This window comes from Manis javanica, chromosome 4 (assembly GCF_040802235.1).
Source record: "Manis javanica isolate MJ-LG chromosome 4, MJ_LKY, whole genome shotgun sequence".
NCBI lineage: Eukaryota > Metazoa > Chordata > Mammalia > Pholidota > Manidae > Manis > Manis javanica.
The window spans coordinates 166,283,916-166,309,901 of record NC_133159.1 but is presented as its reverse complement, the minus strand read 5'-3'; the positions used below and the strand labels follow the sequence as shown (position 1 = coordinate 166,309,901).

General features: G+C 47.6%; 1 protein-coding gene across 9 annotated transcripts; it reads right to left on the bottom strand.

The window, feature by feature from the left end:
* Window positions 1–1,080: 1,080 nt before the first annotated feature.
* DBF4B (DBF4B-CDC7 kinase regulatory subunit) lies at window positions 1,081–24,284 on the bottom strand. 9 transcript variants are annotated; one of them, XM_017670958.3, is made up of 13 exons: window positions 23,635–24,277; window positions 23,079–23,141; window positions 17,768–17,921; window positions 14,616–14,801; window positions 13,947–13,997; window positions 13,064–13,145; window positions 11,909–11,982; window positions 10,299–10,332; window positions 8,819–8,864; window positions 6,536–6,652; window positions 3,966–4,074; window positions 3,727–3,851; window positions 1,081–2,978 (listed from the first exon to the last, which is right to left on the bottom strand). In XM_017670958.3, exons 3-13 carry the CDS (start codon window positions 17,885–17,887, stop codon window positions 2,045–2,047), a joined length of 1,878 nt encoding a protein of 625 aa, XP_017526447.2. In that variant the 5' UTR covers window positions 17,888–17,921; window positions 23,079–23,141; window positions 23,635–24,277; the 3' UTR covers window positions 1,081–2,044. The 9 variants fall into 9 exon arrangements, with proteins under 9 accessions (XP_017526447.2, XP_017526450.2, XP_073091792.1 ...); XM_017670961.3 differs by lacking the exon at window positions 23,635–24,277 and adding an exon at window positions 23,473–23,545 and having other exon boundaries at window positions 17,768–17,906; window positions 23,075–23,141; XM_073235691.1 differs by having other exon boundaries at window positions 1,081–2,900; window positions 3,727–4,074; window positions 23,635–24,284.
* Between the last annotated feature and the right edge of the window lie 1,702 nt (window positions 24,285–25,986).

Below are 25,986 nucleotides of genomic sequence, written 5' to 3'. Positions count from 1 at the left end.
CGGCTGCAGACCGCAGGCAGGAGCCGGAGGCAGTAGGAATGCTGCTTCGAGCTGCTGAACAGAGCCAAGGGTTTTCCAGTTTTCAGGCAGAGGGAGGGAGAGGTGGCGAATTAGAAACGGACAAGGCTGGCTAGGGTTGGCCAGAGCGCCCAGGACAGTGTGACTTGGGGAGAATGCACACGGCTTTCTTTGCTGAGGAAGCAAGTGGAAGGAGCCATTGAGGGGCTTAATTCATGTCAAATAGGGCTCAGGTGGCCTGGGTTCACTTCTCATTTATATCCTGGGGGTTGGAACAGAGCCTGGCTGTAGAGGTGATGTCCTGGCCAAGATGTGACACCCAAGGTCACCACTGTTGGTGGGGGCGGGAGAGGCAGACCACAGTCAGACATGAAGTCCTGGTCAGACGGCGATGAGGGCGTCAGAACCTGGTGCCTCAGGCTTTGGTGAGTAGCCCATGAGGCCATCAGGGGTCTGAGAAAGGTGGGCAGGGAAGCTCCTCATCCAGTGGGAAAGGAGGCACCCGTGACAGAGTCACAGCATTGTCTGGGTCCCCAGGAGAGGGCCCCCAGCAGAAAAGCTCATCAGGGCAAAGGAGTTTCTCAGAGTGCACAGCAGGCAGCAGAGGGGAGTGCCCTGAGGGGCCTGGACAGGTGCAGCCCCTCCTCCCAGCCCTCAGAGCTAGGCCGCTGGAGGTGGTGGTGCTCCCACGTGCTCCCACTTGGAGGCGGCTCCCGTCCCACCATCCAGTTATCTCGTCCACTTCTGAGGGTCCCTCAGCCCTGCTTGGGTCACTGGGGGCAGATCAAGGCCTGACATACTGCACTCCAGCCCCTTCTCTTTGCTATTTGTTATTAATTTGTTTACAGTTCTTGAACCAAGATAATTGTGAAATTTAATAGGAATGGCATAAAAGGCTAAACATGACCTCTATGAGGGTTGCACAGTTGCTCCATTTCCAAGCTAACAACTCAGGTCCTCGCCCACAGCTAGGCCCCCCTTTCTTCCTCCAAAATGAGACACAGAATAGCACCAGGCTCCTGGTAGCTTCAACATTTAAAGAAACAAACACAGAGGCAGAGAAAGGTGAGAAGAACCACAGCACAAAATATAATAAAAAGAAAGTGGTTCAAGAATCAATAACAAACCCATCTCCGTCTTGAGATTAGTGGCTTGGCTGAAATAAAAGTGGGGGAGGTCCTTGGGGAAGGAGGGAGGAGGGTGATGCAGAAGTTGGCAGGTGAGCCACTGACCCTGGGACTAGTAACTCTAGGTGGGCAGCCAAGGTGGAGGCAGGGTAGAACCGGTAAGAGTCCCCAGAGGGGGGCTCTAGCTTTGTCTTGGGCCCAGGGCAAAAGGCAGTGCTGGGCCCCCACTAAGGGCCTGGGGAAGAAGTTGTCTAATTGCTATAAACCAGCCCCTCCTCTGCTTCATATGTTCCTGAGGATCTGTGTGCACGCGCGTGGGGGGCTGGGGGAGGGGACACAACAGGCATTTCAGAAGGCAGGAGAGCCACATGCTTGCAGGAAGGGAGGCTGCGGTGGGGGGTGGGGAATACCAGCAATGAGCCCTCTTGCCTCTGGCAAGTGCCTGCAGAGGAACATGAAGCCAGGCCAGGGCTCCTGCTGCTCCAGCTTCTTTGTGGTCCCTCCCTATGCCAACCCTGTCTCGGCCTCCTGGCACGGGCAGCTGGCATGGCTGAACAACCCATCCTGGATTGCCACCTGGTCAGGACTATGGTTGGAGGTAGAGGTGGAGAGGGCAGCCCCCCAGCCCAGACTCTCCTGGCCCTGCCCCAAGTCCCGGCAGGTGGGAGGCCTGGATCTTTTGGCCCCACAGAGCTTGACCACAACTGTTCGTTTGGCCTCCGAGCGCCAGGTCTGGTACTCCTTCTGGCTCCTTTGGGGGGGCCTGCAGTGCTGCTGCTCTTGTGGCTGGTCGGCCCTGGCCAGGTGGGCAGCACCCTGCATGAGTGTAACTTGTGTCTGTATCTGGCCCTTGAGTTCAGAGCTGCTGTGTACCCCAGGGGGACTCACAGGAGCAGTTCTCAGCTGGCGCTGGGCTGGGGCTGCGGCTGGGGCTGGGAGACAGGGAGGCAGGGAACTGGGAGAGGCTGGGGGGCCCAGAGCCATTGGGAGCAGCTGGCTCCCCCACTGGCTGGCAAAGGGTCAGGGAGAGAGGTGGAGGGGCTCTCTGCAGGGCTTCCTGGGGGCTGCATGCCCACAGCCGAGTGCAGGTGGGCTGACAGCTGGCCTGGAGCTGTGGGGCAGCTGGAGAGCTGGTCAGCCAGACGGGAGACAGGCCCAGGGGCTGCATACTCAGAATCCTCACATCCTGGGGGCCATCCTCCCCCAAGCCACGGGGGCTGTGTGGCCCAGAACTCTGCTGGTCTGCCTGCGGGCTGCCAGGAGCAGGGGTCTGGGAGGGAGATGCAGGTCTGTGGGTGGCACAAGGCCTGAGGCCTGGATACATGGCTTGGAAGGGGAAAGGAGAGGCAATGCCTGTCACTGGTTGTCCTGGTGCCACAGAGGCTGGAGGCTCTTGGGACAAAGAAGGAGGCCTCTGGCCAGGACACCCCTGGCCTCTTTTCAGCACTGCTACTAGGGAACTGAACCTTCCTCTTATGGCCAACAAGTGCCAGGTCCGTACCAGAGACAGGATCTGCAAAACCAGAGCTGGTCAGGAGGCACTGGTAAGCAGGGCTCCTGGACACTGGTGTCCCTGGGGGGTCCACAGTGACATCAACTGACCCCCCCACCTCCTGGCAGCTTGTTTCTGGTCCAGGTGTCTTGCCAGCTCCCACAGGTTCTGCTGATGCCTTCATGTCACCCGCCATCCCATCCAGTCCTGGGGTGCCTGGGGCCCGGTGGTCATCTTCTTCCCTCATCCTGGGTGATGCTGCCCTGCAATGGGAGGGCTGGCTGGCAGGTGGAGTCTCAGGACACCGAGGGTTACAATCTGAAACTGGGGAGCCTGGCTGCCTGTGGGGACAGAAACATCCACGCAGCTCAACTCCAGAAAAGGCAGCAAGTTGGGAGCCTCCCAGAAGGAGGTTTAAGGGGAAGATGGGATGGGGTACACGACCCTTCTGGGACATGGCATGCTGCCTCCTCTGGGGCCTGTGAGAGGCCTGCTTTTTGGGGTGACCCTGCAGTGCCGTTTGTGCCTCTCTCTGCTCTACAGCCTATGGTTGGGGTTGGCTAGAGAACAGGTTAGAGGCTGTTCCATTTAATAACTTCATAGAGGAGGCTGTGCGTTTAGGCAGATATAGAAAACAGCATACAGCCTGGCTGTCCAAGCTGTGCCCACAGTGGAGACTTGAGTTGGGGAGCCACAGCAATATGGTGAGCAGGGGGAGGCTGGGCACAGAGGGTCCTGGGATCCCACTGAACGCCCTAAAATCTTTTCTAGAGAAGCAGAAAGACTTTGCTGTTCGCCTGTCTGGGAAGGACCGGGAATCTGCCTCCCCACCTTGAGAAGGCCAGAGAGGTACATCACTACCAGCAGCAACTGAAGTGCTCTCCCCACCACCCCAACCACCAGGGTCCCACTCTGGGCCGTGCCCAATCCCGACAGTCACAAGAGGATATTTGTCCCCGCCCTCCCAATATAAACAGGACAGAGGATGGTGAGAAAGACAAAACGCCACAGGCTGTTTCTTGCTGTTGCCGACCGGAAGGCTCCCTCCCACCCAGAGAGCAGAAGAGGGAGACCCGGCTGGAGACTCACCCAGGGAGGCTGGCCTGGGAGGGAATGTTTGCCAAACTGTGGCTGAGCTGGGCGATGATCCGATCGACTTCCGCATATAGATGGCCTTCTAGGGCAAAGCCCTGGTGCCGGGCACTCTGGAGATGCTGCCCAGGATGAAAGGAAGCACAAGGCACATTAGACAAGGCCAGGGTGGGATGCAAGCGGGAGAGCCGGGTGGGGGCTCTGTCAGAGCAGCGGCTCAGCAGGGAGGGGCTCACCCCACACAGCTCCCCAAAGGCCTCCTGGCAGCACTCGCAGTAACCCTTCCTCCTCCTGGGCGTGGCACGGGCAGCCGATCCAGGGCTGGGCTCCCGGTTCTTGGGTTCTCTGGGGAGGGAACAGGGTGTGGGAGAGAGAGGTCGCTGCTGGGGCCCTTGGAGGGGGGGAGGACTGAAACCGCCCTGGAGCCGGGCAGGCCCACAGGCTGCTGTGCTTGGCACTGCCTATCTAGGAGAGGCACTGGCTCTGTCCTTCCCTGCCCACACATCTCAAACCACAGGTGAGGACGAGTAATGGCGGCAGCAAGAACCCCTCTTGGGACAATGCAGCTCTGTGCTCACACCCAAGCCCACGTTCATCTGACCTGCAAGATAAACAGGCAGAGACCTCAGCAGCAGCTGGGGACAGCACTGCCCTCGCCCTCCTCTCCAGGGAATGTCACCTTGCCCTGGTTCAGTCTGTCTTCTCCCTTATGCTGAGCTGTTCCTTACACAGCTGCCACCTTCCCTGAATACTTCAAATCTCTTTGTCAAACTTGACTTCTTACCTGAATTTTAGTCTCATATTTCTAATGGCCTTTAGGGCACTGCTATTTTGCTGTCCAACTCAACAAGTCAGAAATATTCCCCATTCAGGACTTCCTAAGTATGATACAAAACCCAGAAAATAGGGAAAAAAAGCTGATAAATTCAACTACATGCAATTTTGAAAAATGTATGCATGGCAAAGAACATAAGCAAAATTAAAAGATAAGCTACGAACTGGGGGATGGGAAAATATTTATGACACAAAGGGCTCATTTGCTAATACACAAACAGCTGCTTCACATCAATAATTGAAAAAAAGGGCAAAGGATATAAAGAAAGTTCACACATGGGATTCTAATACTCAGATGTACACAAACATACTTGACTTCATGCACAACAGAAAAAAAAAGAAAGTCAAAAAATTACATTAAGATAGAGTTTTTAATCTCTCAGATTGATGGAGGTCAGTAAGTCATCTTGCAGTGTTAGCATGGGGATGAGGAGACAGGCTCCTGTCCAGGGCAGAGGGACTGTACAGTGGAATCACCTCCATGAAAAGCAATTTGGCCATGTTTATCAACTTTGTAAATGCAGGAACCCTTTGACCCTGCATATTTTCACTTTTTACAAATTAATTCCACAAATATATTTGAGCAATTGTAAATTCACTCTGAGTGAGACTGTTCACTGCAGCATGGTTTATAATAACAAACAACTAGAGATAATCTAAGCACCTATTAGTTAGACCAGTTAAATAACGTACAATAAGCCTGTACAATGGAACGCCCCACAGCCATACAAAGGAATGAGGATGTTTTCTAGGTGCCAATAGGAAATTAATCTAAAATAGATTTAGTGGGTAAAGCACGATCCAGCACAGCAAGTATTATAAGCTGCTTTTTATACAGGAAGAGGGAAGGACACACGGTGTTCTTCTCTACATATGAACCACCCTGGAGCCTGGAGGGTGGGTGTGGGATACAGGCTTTTCATTTGAAAGTCTTGAATTTTCAAGAAAAATAATTGTAAAAATTTTTTAAAGTTGAACATTTCCTCCTACAGACTTTCTACACATACACACACGTATACACAACACTGAGCCAACCCCGTCCCTATGCTCCTCAGGTGCTCCATATTCTTGCCTTGATAACCTCTTGGCTCCTCTGCACCCCCAGGGCCATCCCAGGCTTGCACGTACCAGCCCCACGTTGGGCCGCCCCTGGCTGCCTCTCTGGTACCCCTGGCAGCTTCTGGGAAGGGTATGAAGGACCCTGGGACTTCAGCTCGTTCTCTGCCTCCTGCCCGCTGCACCTATGGCCCCCTCCCTTTCTGTTTTCCTTTCCATTTGCACTGTGTCCTGCTCCCGTGGCCTCGTCCCTTGGCCCTGGGACCTCATGCTGTGAGTCTGCCTTGTCATACTTTCCTGGTCTATAAACCAGTCACGTGGCCTAGAAGTTAGAAAGGGTCTGAGAAGGCATCTAGTCCACTGCCTGAGCCTCATTCCTTCTGCACTTTGCTCAGTGAGGGTTCACGTTCTTACACATCTGCAGAGTAGGAATACCAATAAGCTGACTAGCCACTCTGGGCCACATAATGCAGTGGGTCCCCCAGACCCCCTTTAGCTATTCCTGGCGTTTAGCCCCAAAGGACTCAAACTCTGATGTGCTCCAGGATCACTCAGGGTGCTGGCAGCTTTTGGGGCTCCTTCATCAGAGATTTTGATTCTGTAGCTGTGGAGTCCAGGAACCTGCATTTTTAATGGGGTCCCAGGGGTCTCTGATGAGGGTGGACTCTAGATATGAGTTTCAGAAACTAGCCTACTGCCCTCTGGACACAAGTCAGATTCTTCAGTAGGGATAGAGAGTAATACCAAATAAAACGGATGAACATTTCTAGTGTCTCTCTTCTCTGGGCTAAGTTCCCAGAATAGACTGCCTAAGGAGCTAACACATGGCCAGTCCCAAATCTGAGCAGCAGGCCCCTGAGGGGAAGGATTTTGGCCTATAACCAGCCCTTGGTACTCATAAGCCAGAAAAACCCACCTGGTATGGTGTGAGCTGCCTGGGGTCGTCAGGGCCTCAAAGGGACTTGCATCTTTGGGTCCCAGAAAATTAATTTCAGGAAAGGATTTAAACTGATGGTGGAAAGGACGAAACTTCCTGAAACACAGAAAACTCCCACTTTTGACTACAGTGGGGGAGAGAGAGGAGGAGGAGGGGGGCCAGCCCAACTCCCCAGAATACCAGTCCTGATAAAGGAGACTCACCTGCATGTCTTAGGTTCCCAACTGCTTGTCATCCTCACTAGGTTAAATTAGTACCTATGCCCCCACTACTTTTCCAGCCTCTTTACTCTCAGTGCTTCAGCTGAATCCTGTAACCAGCCTGAGCTGAGAGGAACAAGTGGCTTTATCCCATTTTATAAAAGAGGAAACAATGCCTAAATGTCCTCTGACTTGCTTGAGGGCTCACAACTCCTGAGTGGCCAAGGCCAGACCAGAAGCTACGTCTCCTGACTCCTGATCTACCTTTTGGTTTTGTTTCTTGACCCTAAACCACTGCTGAGGACTCTGGCCTGGCGGAACCTAAATGGAAGAACGTTTAAACCGTAAGAGGAACATTTTTGCTCTGGTTTGGTCCTCTGTTCCATCTGAGGGGTAGTGTTCTGAACCAAAGACAGAGGCATAGTGAGGGCTCTAGACTGTCAGATCTTTGCCTCACATTGTCCACATTCAAGAGACTTTCAGAGCCAGGTCTGGTGATTTGTGGATACTCAGTGAGTCCTGCTGCTGCCAGGCACACTGTGTCTGGCTGCGATGGCCTATGCTCCAGAGGAGTGCAGGCAATGGGCTCCTGGGTGGCATGGTGAGAGCCCTATAGCCTCAGGAGTAAATAACAAATGGGTCTTTTTGGGTCCTGAGGGAGGAAGTGCCCTACACAGCCCTGGTAGCCTCCCCCCAGCCCCCATACCCTTCTTCATCCTCAATATTGTTTTGCTTCTGTTTAAGCTGGGAAGTTGAGGATGGTAGACCGTCGGGCTTGGAAGAGCACCTGCTTCAGAACAGCACTTAGAAAGAATCACAGGAAACCTGAGCTCCATTTGCATCTCCTCTCTTGCCTGATGCCAGTAGTACACAAACACATGCCCCCTCCAGGAAGAGTGACATCACCTGTGCCTGTGAGGCCCTGGCAGTGTCTCTTGGCCACTAATAAATGAGTCATGACTACCTGCATTTAACTGGTAGTGAGGCAGTGGCTGGTGGGGACATGAACCCCACCCCACCGGAACTGGAGAGGGCACTGCGTTACCCTCCCTGTGTCCTTTCCACTCACTCCTGGACCACCAAAGCCAACTCTGTGCTGTGTGCAGGCGCCACGAAGGGAACCTGGGCCTGTCTAGGTGGACAGGCGTGCTACGGTCCAGTGCTGGTCTTAGTTGCCTACCTGAGGCCAAGGGACCCAGAAATCTCTGGTTCCAGGAGTCTCTGCTGAGCATACGTGGGCTTTTTCTCTTTTAGAATACTTAGAGATAATTATAGATTCATACAGGCTTTTGACCTAGTACTTACTGAAGAGGCAGTGATAACCCAAGTGGCCAACAGCTTGTCAGGTTATCATCCATGTGACCCTCCTACACTAGGTAAGCAGGGCCCTGGCAGTGGACAGACAAGGCAGTGGAGAGGCACCAGGCAGGACAGTCAGGACACCTGGGTTCTAGCCTCTGGTGGAGATTCATTAGCACAGTGGCTGTGTATGTGTCTCCTAATTGCTCTAACCTCAGTTTCCCCATTGGGAAGAGGATGGATTCTCCTCATGCTATTTTGTACCCAGGGCTGTCATGACACAACACGTGCCAGAAAAGGTTCTGCACAGCAAACAAAGGTTTCATCAATACGAGGTGGTCTGATGAGGGCATCGCCAATACCGCCCAGGTGCCCTCACTCTGGCTGACATGACAGTACTGGCACTGCTCTGGGCCAGCAACGCCTCACAGTAAGCCTGTCGCCTGGGGGGAATGAGGAGCAATAAGAGTCTGGATGGGACATGGTGAGCTCACAAAATCAGAGCATTAAAAGGAGGTAATTCACACACAGGGTCACTAACCTCTGACTCATGACCAAGAGGAGTGCCAACTGTGCAGTGCCACCTTCAGAGGCTCCTGCTCTGTGAGACTTCGCCATGACAGGGAGAGAAAGTGGCTTCTGGGGAAGACGAAGGTGCAGGGCTGAGGGGCTCCAAGACCCTGAGCCAGCTTGGGGCCCCTGAATACCTCTCTTCCATGAGGGCCTGGCAGGGGTGAGGGGAGGAAGAGGAGGCCCCACATACCTGCTCTCATCTTCGATCTTGAGGAATGGTGCCTTCAGTCTGGCCACTGAAAAGAACAGTGCACACGTTAGCCATGTGTTGCCTGGTGCAGGGCCTGCACAGCACGCACAGGAAATGCTCCATGGGCGAGGCTCTGCCAAAGCCTAAGAGCCTCCTCAAGCAGGTGCCCACGCCACCCCAAGGTGTGCCTTTCCATCTGACTGAGGCAGGGCCCCCATTCCCATCTCCTCCAGCCACTACCCTGGGAGGAAGAGTTCCACTACTGTGGGGAGAGGCTGCAGGCGACCTGGGATACTAGATGTGTCATCCCTCAGCAGGACACAGAGCTGTCCTGCATGTGGGTTCTGGAGGCTGGGAGCTGACCACAAGGGACCTGGCTGGGTGGGAATAAGCCAGTCTCTGCTGGTCTCTGCTAAAAGCCTCAGATCCCTCCCAGACCTTTACTCCTGGTGTGTCAGAATCCCGGGGCCTGAGAACACTCCCTGGCAGAACTCTTCATGAAGACCCTGAGTATTTTGTGGGGGGAGCAAGTGGAAGAGAGCTAAAGAGGATGTTAGCAGAAAGAAGGCAAAAAAAAATTAAATGTGAAATCTGGTTCCTGAAAAAATAGGGCAAAGGGTGTGGGGAAGACATATTTGGAGTCCATTAATCAAGAAGAGATTCATCCTTCACTAGCTAGTTACTTGCATAGTTTATAAAATCTCTTAAAAGAACCACTTCTAGCTTCCCACGGTGACCAGAAGTCCCGCCGAAGTGGCAGCTGGGACAGGCTGGAAGCCCAGGCAGAGCCCAGCCACCGACCCCCGAGAGGCTGCCACCAGCACCCAAGCAAAAAGCAGCTTTCCTCTTCCTGTGGCAGCAGCTCCCATTAATTACTATTTGGGGGAGATTCGTCTTTCTAATTAACTGAGACAGTGATTAAAATCAATTCCCCCACAGATTTCCTTCAATTTTGAACATGAGAGGTGCCAAGTGACTTTTCTTAGCTCCTGCTTGTGCACGAATAAATGCCACTTAAAGAGCATCTTTGGAACACACAGGGGAGAAACTCTCCGGCTGTCTAAGAGGAGCTGGGAAACGGCCTGTCAATCTGCCTGTTTGTCAATTTCAGTAGTGTGGCATTTCCAAAAGAGGTAGGCAGCTGTCAAACTGCCCACCACACACTGCTCCTGAATCAGGAGGAAAAGAATGCTGAACTTCAATCCCCAGGAACAGCCAGAGGACACAGGAGCCAGAGTGACTGCATGGGGCCTTGGCTCTAAAGAGAGGCCCCAGCCCGGCAGCTAGACTTGCTCTTTGATGGTCCACTCCCACCGCTCTCCTTTCTGAAGCTCAGGCCCTGGAAACACAATGGGGCAACACAACCTGGACTTGCTTCCTGCCTCAGAAAATGGAGCAGATGCTGCCACAGAGGGAGTCGTGGAGAGGCATTTAGGGAGGGAGGGATTCCAAGCAGATAAGGAAAAGCTACCACACTGACCTTTCCGTGTTCTTGACTCTGCTGGACATATTCCCTGAATGGAAGAGGAAAATAGGTTAAGGATGTGAGGGAGCCAGAGGGCCGAGGAACCAGGCCTGGAGAGCTGAGTTGCTGGTCGCTGCGTGTCTGCCCCACTTTACTTCCTGCTGTCGGCTAGGGCCTGAGCCAGAGCACAGGCAAGCACAGCGGCTCCCTCTGCCTCCCCAGGGACACGATGAGGGGTCAGCACTGTGTGAAGCTCACTGACAGATGACCGTGAAGAAGGAATGCAGGACTGAGCAATGAGCAAGGGCTGCGGAGCCCCACAGGCCCAGGTGGGATGGAGCCGGGATGTGATGGCCCACCAGATGGGGCCCAAATGAAATCAAAGAAGGTACCGGGCCTGACACAGGGCAGGTGCTCACTAAATGGCAATTTGCATTTTTTAGGCACTGCTGCCCTCCAGGTCAGCTTACAAGACAGGTGAAGATGATGCCTTTTGCTTTCTTGTCTTGCATACTCTGACTCTGTTGGTCAAAACCAGTGTTTAGGCCAAGGTCACACAAAGCTAGTATTAAAAACCAAATAGAATACATGAAGAAATCAAGAGTTCAGGGTGGGGGAATGAGAGAGTCAGTGGGTCCATGACTCCCTGGGCCTCTGGGTCCAAGGGGGTTCAGTCTCCTCCAGGGCAAACATAACCCAAAGAAACTTTCCATACCCCCTTGCATATCAGCAGAATGCACCCAGAAGTCACTCCGAAGGACTCCCAAAATCTGAAAAATAGATTATTAAATGGACAAAGCAAAGTAAAAATACTGTGCCTTTGCACAGAAGGGAAGTTTTTTTGACATAACTCCTCATATGTGCACAGGTCCTGGAAAGATACCTGAGCAACTGCTCACATTATCTCAGGAGGAGTTTGGTGGCTCAGGGACTGAAGTTGCAGGGAGAGACTCACTGTTTGCCCTGCTCAGTTGTGAACAGTACAAATATTTAGCAGCATCAGCAAAACCCCCGAGATTCCCAGGGTGTGGACCGAGGGCCTGAAGCCATCTGGTGTGGATGCAGCTCCTGCTCCTGGGTGCCAGGCCCCTGGGTGGACCTGTCCGGCTTAATCCTGCCTCAGACTCAGGCGTATGGAGACACCATGGGTTTGAATCAGCCTGGACTCTCTTCACATGTGGTAACACAGCTCTTAACTCCAGCAAAGGAAGTAAAAGCCAAACAAGAGTTAGAAAGATGATAGCTATTTCAAACCATGACACCCCCATCCTTACTCATGTGATCTGCAGGATCATTCCCAGGCCCAGAGCTGTCCCCAGAATGGCAGCCTGGCCCATAGGCCATGAGCATTTATGTTTTATGTAGGCCAGAACCACATACAGGCAGTCCACAGCCTAGGCTGCAGTGAAGGCCTCATGCACCATGGGAGATTTGCAGGTAGCCCAGGGAATACGGAAGACAGGCAATGCAGCTGTGGCTGCCAGGGATGAGCTAACCAAGAGGCCGCACCCTCCTACTTTTTCAAGGAAGGCCAGAAAGAGATGGCTTAGCTGGGTCCTGGACTCACCAAAGTTGTCATGGACCCCAGTTTACCAACCATTTCCCTTTGGGCCAGCAGGACCTACCTCTGGCTTCTTCGACCCTTGTTTCCTCACACATAAAGCATCAAGAGATAGCTGTTGCACATGCACCATCATTTCTGTGGAGGAAAGAGAGGGCTGCGGCGAAAGGCTTCCTCCACTCGTCTCCCCAGCACAGCTCCTTCCTGGGGCTGGGGACCAAACTTCTCGGCCCACCTGGCCCACTGGATCACACCGGCCTTGCTTGCCACCTTCTGGCTCTGTGTCACCTCTGCCCCTGCTGATGATAAAGGGCTGGGTCTTCTATCCCTGGAAAAGTACCTAAGCTTGCTTCAGGCTCTTTTGCAACACCAATTACAAGGAGGTGCCTTCTGGCTCACAGGGCTTTATGGTACGACTGAGGAGCTGCTTCCATGGAAAGACAAGCCATCTGAGCTACTCAGATGTGGCCTGAGAGGGAAGACCCAGCAGGAGCTTCCCTAACACACCAGAAGGCAGGAGATGAGATCAAGTCAGAAACGACTGATTTTCCAGTAGTGATGGAGCCCTACATCCCGACAATGACCTTCTGGAGCACAATTCTCTGACCAGTCAGCAGACCTCAGACTCCCACAGTGGATTAGCGAAACTGCAGACTCAAAGCAGGCCAGTCACTGCCAGCCAAATCAGGACGGCTGATCTAGGGTAAATTTATCACACCCTGCAGACAGCAGGTTATAGTGTAAGGCAACCCTATAGGAAAGAGAGACCATGAATTTCAGCTGGGTCAAACTAGGTTGGAATGTGGGCCACATTACTTGTTCCTGGAGAGACTGGATAATCTACTTAATCCCCCTGAGGCTTAACTTTTTCATCTCTACAATGGGCAGACGACTGCAGTGAGGATGAGGTAATCCTTAGCACAGAGGAAATAGCTGCTAAGTGGTTATGGATATTAGGGTTGCTGCCTTATTTGTGGAACATGATCATCCTACCAGCTTGAGGAGAGTGGTGTGCAGGTTAAACAAAACAGCACTTTCCAGTCTGCCCTCTGCTAACCATGTCTGCTGGTTGCCACACCCTCCCCACTGTCGAGGATCAACATGGTAACTGAGTCCACCTGGCTGCCAACTAGCTCACAGGACCTGGTCCCTCTACCAGCAGGTGTTCTGGTCTGCCACCAACTCTCCCCTCCACCGGAGCCCCAGGTGACAACAGTACCGTCCACATGCAGAACCCTGACTCCCCAGGAGCGGGCACTGGTCAGGAGGCTGCTGCTCCCGCTCCCGCTGCCGCCGCTCCCCTGGAAAGATGAGGCAGAGTTCAGACAGGACCAGAGTCTCCCCAAGGCCTGAACACTACAGGGACAGGCTGTTCTGGCTTTGGGGAGCCCTGGGTCATTCACATGGAGGGATGTTGTGGGGAGTCTACCCTAACCCCCTGGGAAGACCCTGTTCTCCTTAGGGGCTGGCTGCTCATCTGCCTATCTGCTCTGTGACCAGGAAGGAACACAGCTATCTGTTGGGAGGGTGTCTGTGGGGAAAGCTCTCAGCACACACAGTTAAGCCCACAATAAACACCAGTGACCACGATGAAGCAGGAAACCATGCTAGCTGCTGATGTTTCCACCTCACTGCTTGCGCCTGTCAACAGCCCCTCCCTCATCACAGCCAATGCGTCCATCTTGATAACACTTCAGTGACTCCTCTCACAAGATCAGATTAACTCCTCCTCCCACCACTTCACTTTTAATGGCCCTGGATTCTCACAAAAGGGATAAGCAGCTACTTTTATCCCATATCTAAGAAATGATGTACTAAGTCTGGCTTATGTGCAGGGCAGCTATGTCCCATAATATCCCAAGGTTCTTAGTAGGCTCTAGAGTTGGAAAGATCAAGGAATCAAATTCTGGCTCTACCACTGACACCCTGGCTGACTGGACAAATTACTTAACTTCTCTGAGCTTCACTCCCTCCTTTTTAAGGAGATAATGACAGTACCCCTTTTGTGCATTTTGTTTCGGTACTTCAGAAGAACCTGAGATGCAAGGCTCAACCGCTCTGTGTGCCAGGTATCCGCCCCCGGCCCATCGCCCTCAGCTCACCTGGTTCCCGATGGCCTTCTGCAGCAGCTCCTTCCCTCTGCTCATGAGCACCTGCCAGGAAGAAAAGAGTGATGAGGTATGCGGCATAGCCCACCTGTGCACAAACAGATGCTTACACAGGAACTGGAGGGTGGGTCTTGAAGTCATTTCTTGCAAAGCTGGGAGCAGTGACAGCTAAGGAGTGGCAGAAATGAGGGTATAGGGCACCTTTTGGAGGTAAAGGTACAGCCACACCCAAGTCCAGGTTGCCCACAGGTAGCTGCAGCCTGCACCCTGGAGAAAAGGGCATTCTGAGTGCACCTGAAGCCAAAGTGTTACAAATGTCCCAAGACCTCTCTTCAAGAGTCACTGCACTTTCCCGCGGCTATGCTCAGTCAGGCCACTTCCAGCAAGGCCTATCTGGTTCACAGAGGAGGGCTATTGTTTCTGGGCCTCTGCCTCTGAAGTCCCACAAAGAGTGAACACACATCACAGAGGGGATAGCATGGAGTAACACGTTGTTGAGGTGTCAGGTCGAGAGCTATGATAAAATAGTTCCAGCCCATGAATTCAAATGAGAGATTAAATTAAACCGGAAGCACCTAAAACTACAGACTGCTTTGAAGGACTCACTGAGCTGGCCTTCCTTTGCTTACAGAACATACCTTTCCTACCCTACGAGGTTCTTACCAAGGCTGCGGGTTTCTGTGAAGGCCTGGGATGGTCGCCTTTTGGATCGGCCGTGGACGGCGTTTCCACTCTGGCCTCGCTGGGGCTGGAGCAGCCTCTGTGGCTTGTCCCGCTGCTCTCTGCCTTTGCCTCCCTGCGGCCAGACACTATGTAACTTACTTCTTTGCTCAGAAAACCCTCAATTACCTGAAACCAGATCACAGAAGTGGCTGAAAACCAAAAGGCAGATGTAGAATCATCAATATTGAGAGGTTGGGGAAAGGAATCTTGGCTGCCAGAAGTCCCAGAATCAATGTCTTTAAAGAGACCAAATGCAGTTGTGTACTGAGCCCCCAAGAAGACACCATCCTGAAACACAACAGGTTTATAGATATATATATAATACAGGTTTTTTTCTCCTGAACTGCTGCTCCCAGCAGCAGCAGGCCAAAGGCTTTGAGTTTTTTGACCAGTTTGAGTTTGCACAAAGCACAACCATATTGAAGGAGCCGGGCAGGATTTTAAGTAGCTTAATTAGGCCATGATTTTTCTGTGAAAATACTCTGGGGACAACCAGACGCTGCTTCTGTCATCTTGACCACACTACCAAAAGGAGCCCAAAGTACAAAACAAAAGTGTTACAGCTACTACTCAGCTGCATAGGTATCTGCTCACCCTGCCCACCTGCCCACATGGGCACTGAGATGGTCTGACCCATCTTTGTATCCAAGAGCCCAACTCAGTTCCTGAACAGCCAGCTCCAGCACAACACTGAAAATAGGAATGGATGGTGTCTCCAAAGTGTGCCTGGGTGAGACACTTGGCACTTAGTTTAAAAAAAAAAAAAGCAAAGTTCCTCAAAAAGCTGAACACGGATTACCATCTAACCCAGCAATTCTACTAAGTATATGCCCAAAAGAACTGAAAACAGGGACTTGAACAGATTATTTGTACACCTGTGTTCATTGTAGCATTATTCACAATAGCCAAAAGTGGAAATAACTCAAGTGTCCATCTGTAGACCAAGGGTCCATTGGTGGATAAGCAGAAGTGGTATATACACACTGTGGACTATCAGTCAGCCATAAAGTGAAATGAAGCTGTGATACATGTTACAACACGAATGGACCTTGAAAACATTATGCTAAGTGAAATAAGCCAGTCCCCAAAGGACTGATTATCAGTGATTCCACAGATACGAGGAATCTAGAACGGACAAAGGCACAGAGACAGAAAGTAGATCAGAGTTAAGGGGATAGAGGAAGGGAAATGGGGAGTTATCGCTTAGTGGTTACAGTGTCTGTTTGGAATGAAAGAAGTTTTGGGAAGAGTGGTGGTTATGCAGCAGTCTGGATGTAGTTAATGTCAATGAACCGTACACTTAAAAATGGTTAAAACAGCATATTTTGTTATATTTTACCACAATTAAAAAATCTTTAAAATTATGGCTTGAAGGCATATGCCTACCTTCTGTAATAGAGCAAAAACAAATGCTAGAGGATGCGATGCAGCAACGATTATCCTACATAGATGTGGTTGATCGTTTAATGGCTGCACATTCCCCCCAGCCTAGTACACCCTCTCCTCTGCGATGTGACTCTGCTGTTCCTCCCATCAGGATGTGGAGCCTGTTTTTCCATCCCCTTGAATCAAACTCATTTTGAACAGTGTAAAGTGGTGAAAATACTGTGAGTTCCAGAGCCCAAGCCACAAGAGACCCTGTTGCTTCTCCCTTCGCCTTCTGGGAAAGCCGCCCTGTGAGACTGCTGCGTGACATGGCTGGTCTGTATATACAGCTTACTGTATATACAACAGCATACAGACAGTGTATCTAGGAGGTTCTCATACAGTGTACATGAAGGCAGCTGACACCAACTGCCATAAGAGTGAGTGATGTCCTTTCAGGCCAGCTGACCCTCCCAGCCAAATGCAGCTGCAGAAGGAGCCCTGATGAAACCTGCAGAGAAATGCCCCAGCCAATCCACAGAACAGTGAGAAAGCATCAGTTATTTTAAGCCTGATTCTGGGGTGGTTTTCTACACAGCAAAGGCTAAATGACAGAATGGACTAAGAGTTCAAAAGGTAATTCTGGGCCAGTCTGGGTGCATAATCGTCATTCAGTTCATCCTCACTGCTAACTTTCTACCTCCCTGAGTTTCTGTTAGTTTGACAGCAAAGAGCCTCTGTATTCTAAGTCTAGTCAAGCAGTTTCCCTAGTTACCCACCTCTCCTGGGCCAAGCACTATCAACCTATTTTCTAACACAAGAGATACCCATGTCAACCCCTTACTAAAAGAATCATATGACATATATATACTTTAAAAATATTTTAAAGGACTCAAATATAGCAAATGCTTTCTTACCCAGAGATGTTTTTACCACAGTGATATTTAAAATAACAAAAATTTAGAAATAATCTGAATATCCATAGGTTAACAGCTAAGTAAATCAATAATCCACCCTAAAGAATATTATATTCTCATTACAAATAATGCATGTGAGAGGCAATGATAGGAAAGTGCTAATGCTTTAAGGTTACAGGCAAAAAGTTGATAATTGAAAATGTATTCATGATCATAGATACAAAGAAGATAAGCATTAAAAAAAATAATAATAATAGAGGCAGAAGTCGATGAGTGGTTAGCCCAGGCTGGGGATGTTGAGAGGAAATGGGGAGCGACTGACAATGGGTACAGGTTTTTTTGGGGGGTGATGAACATGTTCTAAAACTGTCAGCAACTGTATTTCAATAAAAAAGTAAAAAATAAATTATTAAAAATTTCTTAACATTGGCTGTGTTATACCATTTGCACATCTCTGTGAATGTATTAAAAATCACTGGACTGTATACTTTAAATAAGTTAATTGTATGGTATATGAATTGTATCTCAATAAAGCTGTGGAAGAAAGAAAGAAAAGAGAAGAGAAAAGCATCAAAATGAGGGCTGTCAACGGAGCAGTTCCAGGTTCTCTAAAATTTCTAGAGTGAACAGGTATTTTTCTAATTAGGAATAAATTTAAGTATTTTTAAAAAAGTTATACTTCAAAGAGCTTTGGGAAATGTAGTAATACCATTGAAGATAACTGGAAGCCATAAACATAACCCCCCTCCAGCTCCTGCCCTACAACCCCCAAAGGCACATGGTAGCACAGGAGAGAAGCAGGTTACAGACCCCACCCAGCTGCTGGATGGCCCCTGTCAGATACTGAAGATTCTTGCCAGCAGGCAGATCCAAGTAAAAGGACTTTCCAGAAAAGGGCTGCCTTCTAGCATCTGGTGAGCTCTTCGGCATTTTTTCAGACAACTGGAAACTCCCAGCTGAGCCCCTAAAAACAACAAAGAGGAACAAAGTGAGAAGCCTGGAGTAAGAGTGTCCTGCAGCTCTCACCATCGGCCTGTGTGTGCTGTGCCCTAGTGAGGCCCTGCACACACAAAGATGAATGAGAGACCAGTGTTCCTACCTGCAGGAACCTCAGATATGGAGAAACCAGAGTCCTATACATCAATGGAGGGAATGCAAAGTGGTGCAGCTGCTTTAGAAAAGTTTGCTGGTTCTCAAAATGTTAAACATAAAGTTAACACATGACCCAGAAATCCTGTTCCCAGGCATGTGTCCCAGAGGAATGAAAACATATGTTCAGATAAAAACTTGTGCAAGAAAGCAGTGATATTCATTTTAGCCCAAGAGTGGAAATAATTCAAATGTAAATAAAATGGAAGCAAAATGTGGTACACTGTACAATGGAATATTACTTGGCAATAAAAAGGAATGAGCTGCGAATACATTCAAGGATGAACCGCAAAAACATGCTAAGTAAGAAAGACCAGACACAAAAGATAACATATTGTGTGACTGCATTTGTAGGAAATGTGTAGGAAAGGAAAAATATATAGTGACAGAAACCAGATTAGTAGTTGCTTACTGCTGGGGGTGGGAATCAGAAAAGATCCAAATAGGCATGAGTTTCTTTTAGGGAATATGAAAGTACTCTAAAATTAGATTGTTGTGTTCATTGCATAACTCTGCAAATTAACTAAAAAAATTATTGAAAGTTTACACTTAACAAATGAATTTTACAGTATATAAACTATACCTCAGTTAAGCTAAAAAAATTAAAGACCTACCTCGGTGGATGTACCTTTAAGAATTGTGCATCTCATTGTACATAAATTTTACATCAAAAGGGAAAAACTATAAACAAATATGAAATTATAGTCAATGGAATGCATGCTGAACTGTTTAGAGCGAAATGTACTCATGTCTACAAGTTAGTTGAAATGTATCAAAAACAAGATGGGTATGTAACAAAGCAAGTATATGAAATGTCCATGGTAAAATATAAGCAGTATGCCTCTCAGCCCTCTCTGTAAAATTCTTTCAACTTTGTGGCAGACTTGAAAACTTTCATAATAAAATGTTAAAACCTGAAGAGACAAAAAAGGATTTAAGAGTGACAAATACTGAAGATAGGCACAGAAGTTCTAAAATACATGTAATAAGAGTCCCTGAAGACAAAAACTAAAACAAAAAATCCACAATGCTAAAAAACTGTAAGAAAACTTTCCTGAAATAAAAAAAGTATGCTTGAAACCAACATACTTTTAAAGCATATCACATACTTGAAAAAATTGACCCAGAATGGCCAATACCAAGGTAGTTAGTAAAACTGCTAGACCTTAAATGAGGGGGTTGGGCCAAATATTTAAGAAAATCTTCTAAAACTCTTTGATCCATGAATTCCTGCATCTCTCCTATCTGCTGCCCAGGAAGACTTTCAACTGGACCTCCTCTAGGTAACCCTGCTTGCCGTAATGAGATAGTTTTCTTTTTCTGAGTTCCATATTACTTATTGTCTATCCTCTTAGTATTTTCAGCTTCACATTCTTGTTTACTCTTTCAGGGTAAAGCTCTGGCCTCCTCATTGGACTAGGAACTATTTAGGGAAGAGATTTTGACTTATACATCATTTTCATTATGTTTAAACCAGAACCTGTTCTCCCATCCTCAGATGGTACTTGACCCACAAGCACTTACCTTCTGGTCCCATAAACCTCCCTCTTCCTCAAATTCCTAGGTATGGAGACAGAAAATACTGGAAAGTGGGCTTGCCATTTCCCAGAGAAGCTCTTACTTGTGAGTCCTGCCTCTGCCTCTTACTAGCTGTGGAACTCTGGGCAAGTCACAATCTCACTTGGTACCTCAAATCTCTATTTCTGTATCTTGGAAATAGTGATAATAAATACCCACCCCCACAGACAGTCCAAATGGAGTGAATGAAATATTGTAAACAGTGTTAGGTAATGACATCAAGGGGATATTCAAGTACTTAATAGGCACCACCCACTCAGAACTGAGACTGGCCAGAAACATCTCGCATAGCCATACCAGGAGTATGTCCCTGGATGTCAGACCTGGCCATTCTTATAACTGTACCCAATAAGCGATCTAAGTTAATGGGACTGGTGATGAGCCTTATCCTCATCACCTGCCTCCGGCATCACAAGGTGACTGTAAGGTGAATGAAACCAGTCCCACATAAGGCACATTGTCAATCAAGATAGTTTAGGACACTGAGGAGAAAGAGGGGACTTTGGCTTCACTTCAGGCAACACTCAAAGACCAGGTAACTCAAATCCTTCCAAATACAAAGTACCTAAAAATACTAGCTGAAATATAAACACAAATTCCGCTTAACTTCTAAGTCCACAAAATAAATAAATAAGAGGATTCTGCAAGTGCTCAAAATGATGAGAAAACTGAAAACCACATTGATGAAAGCAATGCTGACTCTCTTGAGGGAGTCTGGGGCCTAAAAGCAAAGGGCTGGGGATTGAAGAGCCAGATGGGCCCAGGAGACAGGGTCTTTTTCCAGCCTCCAGTGGGGAGTTAGAATTGAGAACTCCTGTATGAATCTAGAAGAAAAGGTAAATCAGAAAATAATCCACTCACCAGAAGAGACAAAAAGGAATACTGTCTATCTTAGCCCAGGCTCTGCATGCAAAGAAAGCCTTCTCTGAGAATTCGTAACTACAGGCCTCTCAGGAGTTTGGAATTCAAATCCATACTCCTAATGTGGCCTAAGAACCCATTACTACCACAACCAAACAGAGAAATTAATATAAAAAGTAATCCCAGCTAGTAACACCTTTGGCATATCTCAGAAACAAATGCAAAACAATTCTGAGGTACGTAGCTTAGTTCAGGGCTCCCAAAATTTCCTCAGATAAACCATCATCAAACACTCCAACATTAAAAAACACACATAGGAAACCACCACAGATAAGAATCAGCAGAAATATGAGACAGATAAATTATATCCCCAAGAGCTTAAATAGAATGATAAGATAAAGACTAACAGGTAAATATTTAAATCATGAGCATTTAAAATGTTGAGCAAATAAATGTCAACTACGGATTTTATATCTGACTGAATAATTATTCAAGAATGAGGGCAAAATAAAGATACTTTTCTAACAAAACCAGACAGTTTATCCCCAACCAGTTCTTACTAAAGGACTTCTCATAGGTGTACTTTGGAAAGACAGAAACTGAACCCAGAAAGGACTGAAATGCTAAAAAATTGGTGAAAATATGTATAAATCTAACAATCACTGACTGTAGAAAACAATAATGACGACTGGTTTGGTAGTAAAAAAGCAACAACAATATTGTTGCTCAATAGCAATAATGCTAGATGGGGGTTGGGGTGGTTCAGTCTAGGCTCAGGCAGGTGTTCAGGAGGAAGGTAGAAATATATATATCAGACTTTGCCATAGCATCCTGGAAGCTAAAAGAAGATGGAACATGTTTTCAAAATTCTGAGAGAAAACTATTTTCAACCTAGAACTCTACTTCACTGATCTGTCATTCAAATGTAAGGTGGAATAAAGAGTTGTCAGACTTGCACAGTCTTGAAAAACTTACTTGTCATGTACCCTTTCTCAGGAAGCTATACTAGAAGATGTACTCTACCAAAATGAGGAAGTAAATGGAGAGGAAAATATGGAATTGAGAACATAGAGGTTCCTATGCAGGAAATAAGCAGAGAATTCCACAGGATGATGGCGACCCTAGATCAAATCAGTGCAACAGGCCCAGTGCATAGCTGGACCAGACTGAGTACTAAGATAAATGGTTTCAGAAGCTATGTTTCCTAAAGGAGAAACTGATAGATTCTCTGATGAGCCTCCAAGTATTGGGAGAAGGTTTATAGTTTGGGTATGAATTCATGATCCATACATAGAGAGGGAAGCATATTTCCTAGTTTACTATATGGCTCATTTGTGAATAATCTTCACAGTCATAATAATGTAAATACCAAAATGACAAAACAAAAATTACTACATATATACTGGGAGGATTAGAGGAGAGGAAGGAAATGTGTGTGTGTTTCTCTGTGGTGCAGAGAAGTCGGGGGAGAGAAAAAAGATCTTTATCATCCATATTACAAAGTCAACAGATACAATTTAAAATTGAAAAAAGCAGTATGAGCATGTTTTTTAAAAATAAGGTAAATACTAGAAGAAACATCTAAAAGGGCTGTAAGTGGTTGCACCCTGGGGAGGGAGAATCAGGGGGTTATGAAAGGAGAGGCAGGTCCCACTTGATTTTTTTTGTGTGAGAGATCTTGGCCTTTTAAACAATGTAACCATAAAACTGTAATGAAAATCAGAAAACAACCCTCTAAAATTCACATATAGTCATGTTACAGAGAATTTTCAGAACAAATATAAAGAGAATAATCTAAAATATTCTAAAGAGAAAAGCAGGTCACTTACAAAGTAACTAGAAACAGATCGACATCAATTCTCAACAGCATCTACTTTTTGCAAGAAGAAAATGCTGTAATTTTTCAATGTATAAGGAAAAGAACTTTGACTCAAGAATTTTATTACAAGGGTGAAATAATTATATTCTAAGGCATACAAGCTTCAGAAAGTTTATCACACAAGCCCACTTTTGAAGTCTTGGAGACAGTTCTCCAGCAAAAAGATAAAGAGATCCAGAAAAAAAAAAGACATGGGAAGGAAAAATAAACAACTTAGTAAAGGGTATTGCTGTTTAAAAGGCAACAACCAAATAGCGTTTATCTGTAACAATACAGGACTAACACTAAAAGAGAGGGGAGGCGGAGTTTTGACGGAAGTGACCATGTGCTCAAATACTTATCTAACTGGGTTGGGGTGTTTAAGTTTATCGATGAACTTACGAATTTTATGATAAAATAATCATGAATATGAGTTTTACTCTATCCCGACTCTCCATTTGTCTGCTAATTTTGTTCATACTATTAGACTGAAAGCTCTTGTTTGACCTTCATCATAATTCCTAAATGATCCATGAAATCCCTCCACATACCCACCCACAAAACCACTAACTAATTAGAAAACCCCAACAGGGCTAACATTTCCCCGCCACCCCCCTACCCCAAGAAAAGCCAGGGTAGGAGTAGCAACTTTGACCGCGCATCCCTGTTACCTACCTAGGTCCGGAGCCCGGAGCCTGCTCTCGGCCATGGAACTTTCCAGCTCAAGACAATCGTTGCCTGAGAAAGGACAAAACTGCAGATGAACCACCTTCGTTAACCTTCGGCTTTCCACCATACCCCCGCCTCCCAAATCCCGCGCAATTCCCCACGCGGCTCTCTGAAAGGCAGGACTCAACCCACACGCCATCTCAGCTCCCGCACCTCCTCCCAGCCCGGCGTCCCGCAGTCCCTCCGCCCCCTCACACTCCCCAACCCCTGTGGCCTCTGGGCCTCCCTGTGTACACTTCGGGTCTTGTGCCTCCCTCCAGGGCCTCCGCTCCGTTTGGACCTCTGTCCCCTCGACTCCTGTGACCCCTCCTCGGCCCCTCCACCTCCCCTGATTCTGCACCTATCTGCTCCCCAATTCTTGTGCTCATTCCCGACCCCGAATCCTCTCTGCAACTCTTACGACCCCTTTCGCCTTCCTTCTGACTCCTTCTTCCGCCTACCGGCATCCGTACCCTTTCTCGGCTCCCTCCTCAAACTCTCCGCTCCTTCTCGGCCTCCGTACCTCTTCTTCAAGACCTCCGTGCTACCTTCACGGGCTCCATGAGCTTTCGGACTCCCGAACCTCGGTTGTTGTTCCGCCGCTACAATATCACTCTCTAGGCGCCCCGGTCGCGGTTTCTGTTTAAATTTCCTGTCGGCTCCGCCTCTAACACGACGTAGAAGCTGCGAGAGCTGAGCTACGGTAGCGCAGGGAGGACAGTATTAACTCAGCAACTACTCCCACACCCCCAAAAGTTTTCGGTTCCGTTTTTTAAAGCCGTCTCCTATTTCTTGGCTTTTCATTGGGTAGAGATAGTACTCTGCGCCTTAATAGTCAGGATGCGGGGCACTAGCGGTAACGTCTTAGTGATTCTTCACATTGTGGTTTGAAATGCCGAGGAGGTCGAGAATAAATAACAAAATAAGCCTAACACTTACAAAGCACTGACAGTTTACATAAAGATTTCACACATTATTTCATCTTCACATCTTTGCCTCCCTCCCCTTTCTCCACTTAACCATCCAACAAAGAAATTCTCAAAAGAGGTGTCTTCATTCCTTACTTCGCATCTTTTCTTCTGCCCACTTTGATCTTCGTCTCTCCACTAAAACTGTGCTTATTCAGGTAAACTGACTTCCATGTTCCCAAATCCAACGGTCACTTTTCTCATCTTATCCGACCTCTATAACATTGAAATAAACTACTCCCTTCTTGAAACACTCTTTTTGCTTCGATTTCTACCGGTTTTCATCGTATCTGAGTGGCTTCTCCTCAATCACCTTTGCTGGATCCAAAACCACTACTCCACCTGGAAATACTGGAGCACACCAAGCCTGCAGGTCTTAGCCCTCAGCCTCCTCTTACCTATTAGCACTTTCCCCAGGAGATCTCATTCTACTTCACAGCTTTACAATTCAGTTCTATGCTAATGCCTGCATAATTTCTATCTCTAGTTCTGACCTCTCCCCTGATCTCCAGACATGTTCAAGTGCTTCCTGGGTGTTTCCATTTGGATGTCAAAACAGGCATCTCAGACTTTATATGTTCAAAACAGAACCCACCAATTCCCCTCCGTCTTTCCTACCTCAGTAAATGTCACATGATCCACTCAGTTGCTCAAGCCAAAAACCTATAGTTGTCAGTACTTTCCCTTACCCCCACCTCCATTCCAAAAACAGTTCTACCAACTCCAAAGTACATCTTGAATCAGACTACTGCTACCCCAGTCCAAGTCGCTAGAACTTCTTGTCCAAGGTATTATTACATCAACTGCTAGGACTACTATTTTTGAGTAGCTTCCTAATGCTATATATATCCATTCTCCCCACACAACCAGAATATTTTTGAAACACCATGGTAGAGGTGTATATACCATATACTTGGTAACCCTTCCACTGGGGCCCCTCCTTGCCAAAAATTATACATACCAGCCCTGGTGAACCAGAGCTTGGCTATGTGACTTGCTTTAGCTGATGATAAAAGAAAAAAAGTTACATCAGTTCAAAACACAGGTTTTAAGAGCCAAGATGAGCTTTATCAAGCTTTTCCCCCATCACAATGATTGACAATGTCCTAGCTAGGGGATAGGGTTTCTTAGTGAAGATGACATGCAATAAAACCAAGGGCAACCTAAAATGGATTTGTAGCATGAACAAGATATAAACCTTTCTTGTTGTAAGCTATTGAGATTTTGGCCTCACTTGATAGGATTTCATAATCTAGCTCAAGGTTCTCCAAGTGTGGCTCAGCCCTTTCAGAAGGTTCCATGAGGTCAAACCTATTTTTAAAATAATACCAAGACATTATTTTCCATTTTTGTTCTCATCCTCTTGTGACTGTTCAGTGGAGTATGCAGAAGCAAAATGACAATCCCACACTCTTCTGTTAAACCAGATATTAGATTTATAGAAATACAAAGCAATACCATTTTTCAAATTATTTTTTGGAAAATACATTTTCATTAAAAATGCATCATATATATTAACACACGGTGGGCTTATTTTCAAATGAATATTTTTAAATTTTAATTTCTAATATAGTAAATACCAAATATGAATTTATTTTATAAATATATAGACAAATATATAAAATGTTTATACATATAAATTTTAAAATACATTGTGGTAGCCAGTCTCTTCAGATGGCCTGCAGTGATACTCAACTCCTGGTAGTCATGAACTACATCAAACAGGGTTATGTACCAATAGAATACTGAGGAAATAACAATGTGTGATTTCTGAGGCTAAGTCATAGAAAACATTTCAACATCTGTATTGCTGTTCCTTGGATCACCTGCTGTGGGGGAAGCCGGCGGTCACGGCAAGAGGACACTGAAGTATGCCTGCGGAGAGGCTCATGTGGAAACTGAGGTTT